At 46.7% G+C, this 6,462-nt stretch overlaps 1 protein-coding gene across 1 annotated transcript; it reads right to left on the reverse strand.

The window, feature by feature from the left end:
• Window positions 1–1,653: 1,653 nt before the first annotated feature.
• Window positions 1,654–5,547, reverse strand: HSF5 (heat shock transcription factor family member 5; the record flags this gene model as incomplete). The annotated part of the gene is given in 5 exon segments (XM_010024335.1): window positions 1,654–1,895; window positions 1,978–2,173; window positions 3,815–3,860; window positions 5,269–5,399; window positions 5,401–5,547. Coding segments are annotated over 5 exon segments (762 nt in total), but the record flags the coding sequence as incomplete, so codon positions are not given.
• Between the last annotated feature and the right edge of the window lie 915 nt (window positions 5,548–6,462).

Raw genomic sequence — 6,462 nt, forward strand, 5'->3', positions numbered from 1 at the left:
GAGCCAAAAAGGTTGGACTCATGCACTAACTTCAGCAGCATGGTATCTAACACAGCTCCCACAACTTCAGCTTTTATTGACTGATCTCATTTTCACCCTTTTCCACAGAAGGGTACTTAGCGCCAGCATATCCTGATAAACATGTTGGGAAGGACACTGAGAGCTTCTACAAGTGGAACGTTTGACCCAAAGGCCCAATGAGGTATTTACACTACAGACAATAACTCAGCTCTTCCAACCTCCCCTTTCTGGAAGAGTTCCAAAGCAGCTGCCTTGGCCATCTCTAAACAATGGAGAATCTCTTACAGGGACTTACCCTCATGGGAGCTGTGTCTTCTTTTCCTGCTGTGAGGTTTTACAGGTGACCCTGGCACTTCTACAGGTTTGCTCACTGGCTCGCTTCCTGAAGTCAACTGGCTCTCTTCTGCCACTGAGTCACATTGAAGACTAGTATTCTCCTTTAAAAAAACACCAAAAAACCAAAGAGACAAAGAAATGAAGCCAAAGATCCCTCAGTATTTTCTTATTATGGCTGTAGAGACAAAACAAGAACTGTTCTCCACTCCAAATGGACACCCGACAAGTGCTGAGCGCTGCCTGGATGGTTTACATGGCAAGTGTTTGGAACTCGGAATTCAGGTTGCAAAACTGAAACTCGAATCCACAAAGTTAGAGGACATGTCCTCCCCGCCTGAACTTTGCCCTCACTTACCACACCAGCTACAAGAAATACGCTAGAAGAACTCCAGGAGCAACCTGTGTTGCTTGCTTTCTGGAGCCCTCTGCTGCTGCTCCAGATGTATTTTGCAGGCAATCATTTCCTGACCTGCTCCATTGCCATGGACATGTGGCAAAACTCTCTAGGGGGAAAAAAAAGAAAGAAAAAAGCCAACCAGCCAAGTGAAGTCTCTGCTCCACTGAGGAGGTCAAAGCCCAAAGTTAAGCACTTGGAGTTTATCTGTAGACAGAAAGACCTTCTATCACTTGTTCTAGAGTATGAATCTCTTCTGCAAATAGCCTATAGAATCAATACCCTGAAGGTAAAGTCAACTGTCTTCCAAGCCTGCAACGTTTCCTTCTAGTCAGGCAAAACAAAGCTTTAGACAACTGCTACGTGTGAGTTTACAGAAGACAGAAGCTCATCGCATGTGTTAATGAGGTACCAGTGATGCCAAACTTCACAGTCTCCACCTTGAGTCTGTCTTTACTCAGTGTTAAATATACAAAAGGTATATTTAGTGTATTTCTATACCATGCCTGTGTACAGTAATAGAAATACAGCCACATTCTTAGACAAAGTTGTGTCTTAACAGTCCAAAAGGCCTTTGCAAATAAAGAAACTGAACACTCTTGGGAGAGCCAGCACCCTCCAGAACACCCTCCAGAACACCTCCTGCTACTGCAGGATACCCACTGCACTGTGCTATTTGTTCTTGGAAACGTGCTGTCTGTATGTATGGAATGAGGACTGCCAACCAGGCCTTGTGAAAACCCTTTGGCTAGCAATGCCTTTGTCTAACAGCCGAACCACAACTCCTGGGTATAAAAACTAAGAGGAGGAAGGAGGACTGTACTTCACTATCTTCACCAGCCAGAGAGTGAGGAGCTAAACCTCTCCATTCCTGGAGACATTTACCTCTCTTTAGCACTTACCTGCTCTGCACTGAACAGTCCTTCCAGAACAAACATTTCAGGCGGCTGAGCTGGGCAGTGACCCAGTTGTTCTCTCCATTCTTCAGGGGCTTCCTGTGTGGCCACAGGTTCTGGTGCCATTTCAGCAGCAGCAACACGTTCTACAGATGCAGTGTCATAGGGAACAAAAAGAAGTTTTCCATCACAGCCTTCTGCAGAAGTTAATGCTTGAGCTGCTTCCATCAGAAATGATGTGTCTGCAGCTGCAGGAGTCAGGTGCCAGCTGACGTTCCTCAACGGCAGAAGGGGTGTTGCTGTTCCCACTATTAACCAGCAGTGGCTGACTTCCGATAGACTGAGGGGTTGACATCTCGCTCTCCACAGGTTCCAGTGTCACTTCTTCAGCGCTGGGTGGTAAAAGCATCTTATCCAGAATCTGAAGCATGGCTTCAAGACTTAATTCCTCCATCATCTTGTCTTCATCAGATGCCCCGCCAGAGGGCAGCCATTCAGCTGCAGAAGGTGGCTGCACTGGTGAACTCTGGGAGAAACAAAATACAGGGAACGTTTATACCACAAACTCACAATGATTGAGTAGTCAGGGCTGATGGTATTACTGTTTCTAAGGACTGTGCAGGTGGTTTTTGCAGGGCAGGATAAGCAATGCTGTAGCTGCCTCCATCCCTCAGCAGAAGCTTGGGGAAGTGTCTGCCCCAGAGCACACACAAGGTAAACTGATTATTGGCCAGAGCTCAGTGAGATCCACAGGCAAAGTGCCATCTTCTGTACCACCTGCACAGCCCTGCCACCCTGCTCCAGGAAGAATGATCCAGGCTACACCAGGGCTTGGAAACCTCAAGTCCTTTTGAGCCGTTATGTACAATACTCGCGTCGTCCTGCTCAGAGGCATCTCTGCCCAGATGCACCAGCAGCTTTTGACTGGCACTTCCCTGGTTGCAGCTGCATAATCCAAGCAACCACTAACCAGGAAGTGGTTAACCAGTAAGTTACCAGGCCATTTACTGGTTCAGTAACCAGTACATCTCTTCTGACTCCATGGACTTGCTTTTCCAAGCAACTGATTTTTACTAGGCCCTTTGGACAGTGTATTTCTGTTACCCTTTCAATCTAGCCACACCACCCTGCCTGACAACTCCTTTGGGACCATTTGCTATCCCAGACACTGATCTCAGCCTTCTGAGATGAGCAATTATGTGTTTGTGGCTTCCCAACACTCAGACTGATCCTCATGTCCTGCAGGTAAAAGCAGCTCACAATGGAAGTGTGAGGACAAAGATGCACTGCGTGAAAAAGAAATACCAGCCTATCAATGGCAGGACTGGCTGCTGGCTATTTCTAGCCTTACAGCAATGAGTTATCCTGGCCATAACCTGCCCAGACTGGTAAGCTCAGATTTAAAAAGAAAAACATGCAATAAAGACAAAAGGTTGATATTTGCAAGACAAGAAACTGGATGATCAGGCTTGCATAGGTCAACCCTTTTGCAACACACACGAGCAGAACTTGCTGTGCTTGTCCTCTGGGAGGAAAACAATCAAAAGCATATGCATGCTGCTGGAATGCAAAAGGAAGCCCTGGCATTTGTACTGAGGTTCTTTTGCTATTTGATAAGGCAAGACACCCAATAAGGGGCAATTGCCACCAGAATTCCAGAAAGCATCACAGCAAGTACTGGAATTCTCTTTAATAGGACATCTCTGAGGTGGGGCCAATTCCAAAAGTCACCTTAGTTTTTCTCATTCACCCAATGAAACTCAGGACTGCCGCAAGCTGTCTGGGACAGAAAAGTGCAGCTGGTTCCAGGATTTCCATAACATTAAAGAATCTCCTTTTGTTCAGGGAAGGACATTCTTCAAAGATAAACAGAGACTCGTGAACTAAAGAGAATTCTGGTGCAGTCAAACATAACACTTTTACAGGAACAAACTCTCCAGTGATGAGGACCCCCACGATGCTGCTGCCCTGACACCTTACCTGCATGACAGCACTGCCCCTGTCATGTTCAGTGCTGCTTTGAAATGGGGATTTGGAAACCCCATGACTTTCCCTTTCTCCAGCAGATCCATTCTCAAGCTTCTCTCCTTTCTGCCACAAGCCCAGAACCCTGCGGTCCATGTGTGGGCTCCTCCACTTCCCCCTGCTCTCCGTGCACTGCACTCACCTGCACAAAGCCACAGTCGGTGGACGCCGGGGACGCAGCACTGGCACTGGCAGTCAGAGGCTCTCCCTGGGCAGGGGGTGAACAACACTGCAGCGTGGCTGGAGAATTCAAACACAGGGGTCAGACTGCCAGCACTGGTGTCCAGGGTGCACAGTTCTATTGCTTACTTGGATTAACCACTGCAGTAACCACTCAGTGAGCTAAATGCCAGAAATGCATTATGACCTCCCCAGTGATTTTAAGACTGATTTCTTCACCTTAACACATATCGATTCTGACATATGTGTACGTAGATTACAAATACATGTTGTAAAATTGATCTACATGCTCAGAGAAACTTCATAGTCATGGTCTTCTGGATCTTAAGATCACCTTTTTCATTTGGCCACTTGACTGTCTCATTACAACATACCACAGAAAGTGGATTCACACAGGAAGGGCCTGGATGTTCACACTCATGAGTAAACAGTGGTTTTATTCCAAAAAGCAGCTTTGTACCTGAAGTTGTATTCTGCAGGTATTATTTTTTGGTGACTTGCAAAGATTTCTTCAAAGTAAAGGCATTATTTGCAGGACAGATAATCTTTACTGATGGGCAGTGTTAGCAAAGGCAAAGGTGCCAGTTTATTTGGAATATTTCAAGTCTCCCAATTGAATCAAGATTCCACAAACATACCTGCTGCACTCACACGTCTGTCCTACCCTGTGAATCGCAGAGAAGACATTTCTAAGCTCTTCTGCCTCTGCTATAGTTAATCTTGTCAGAGCCAGAAGAAATGAGCAGCTAAAGCACATTCTGTCACCAGCTGTTATCACGTAACGGACAGGGAAGAGGGATCTCATTTGAATGCTAATTAGAGAGGGATGAATGGCAGCTTACGGACTAAACCATCATTTACTGAATAAATGAAGGAAAAGATACAGCCCCTCCCATCAAACAAGATGGATTAGCCTCAACAGAGTTGTGGGGTTTGCCACAAAAGAGACACACTTCTGCCCATACAAACTATGGATGGAAAACTTCATTCCCTCTATAGGACACAACATGGAGGAAGTGAAAGAAACCCCATGCAAGTTAGCCTAACACTGACTGGCTGTGGCCAAATGGTTTTCTCCTCGCCCTTGAGCCTCCAAAGAGAGGACCTCTGGAAAATCACCAGGGGACCCTCAAAAGCTGGACCAAGGAGAGGAATACAAACCAGAACATCTTTGGGCTTTCACAGTCTCTCTTCCTTTTCTAGACTTGACTCTTGCTGTCTAATTCTCACCTGAGACACACACAGGGTAACAGACACTGGAGAAAAACATTTCATGTATCATTTTTCAGTAACTTCTTGAGCAGCAAGTGCGGAACTTTTGCCATACGTGTTGGATCGGGGGCTCGCGAGCACTGCCCTGGAGACACGCAGCTGCCGGGTGGTGGAAGGGAAGCGGCACCAGTTGAAGCCCCTCACTGAAGCGGCAGAAGTGAGAACACGGTCTGGAGAGTGTATGTGACCTCTGTGGAACACCTGTGGAGGATGGGAAAGGGAGACCCTTGGCTTGGAACAGCTGTGGAAGGCCCCTGCCCTGGCAGCAACCCCAAAAGAACCCTGCCATGGTCTGGAAGGGACTGGAGTCTGCTGGAAAGCCTTTGTTAGGAAAGCAGCGGGGTTCTGGCACGAGGCTGCTCTGCCCAAGTAAGGAAAGAAGGTGTCTGGACCACCAGGTTGATGAACCTGTCCCACAGTCATCAGTTCCACAAAACAAAGGGAAACAAGGGCTAAGGAAAGGAGTTTTCACTGGCACAGCAAGGCAGGATGAGGAGCCAAGGCTCCACAATGTTCTTTGGGAAGACCACCTTTGCTCCAATATTCTTAATCCAAAAACATACTCTATTCTTACACTTGAACATACAATAATATAACAGGCACGTCAGTGCTGTGCCAACACACAGTCGCCTGTGGAGCATTCAATCTCCTGAAACCCCTAACAACAAGTGATCAGCAGTTAGAAATGTGCTAGAAATCAAAAGGAGTGGTACCTGACTAAAGCAAGCACGAGGAATTCAGAAAGTGCTGCGAGCTACAGCAGGCAGTACATTAAAATAAAAGGGGAATCATGAAGCACTGCTTTACCAAAATCCAGTTTTGCTATTAATAATAATGTTTGATTATTATAATAACCCTGAGACACTAAGGTTAGGGATAGGACTAGGGTTATGAGCCATTAGGGATAGGGTTCGAGGCCATTAGAGTTAGGTTTAGGGTTACTGTTTGGATTAGGAGTTAGCATTATGGGTTAGGATTAGGGGACATAAGGGTTAGGTTTAGGGATTAGAGCTAGGGTTGGTATTAGGGTTAGATTTAGTGTTAGGGTCAAGATTAGGGTTAGTGTTATGGTTTAGGTTTATGGTAAGGGTTAGTATTAGGGTTAGGGGTTAGGCATTAGCGTTAGGCTTAAGCTTTGGTTTATAACAATTACCCATTAGTTAGACAGCTCATGGAGACACCTGACAGAAATCTCGGTGCCACGTCTCTTCTCCTTTGCATAGAGCTGACGGGAGGCTCTGGTTGTCACTGCACATTGGCCATTGCTTCACGCCGATTTAATGACGGCTGATGCACCGCGCGCCGCCCGGCACGGGACCGGCTTCATCCCGCGCTGCC

Source organism: Nestor notabilis, unplaced genomic scaffold, assembly GCF_000696875.1.
Source record: "Nestor notabilis isolate BGI_N333 unplaced genomic scaffold, ASM69687v1 scaffold2721, whole genome shotgun sequence".
Lineage (NCBI taxonomy): Eukaryota > Metazoa > Chordata > Aves > Psittaciformes > Psittacidae > Nestor > Nestor notabilis.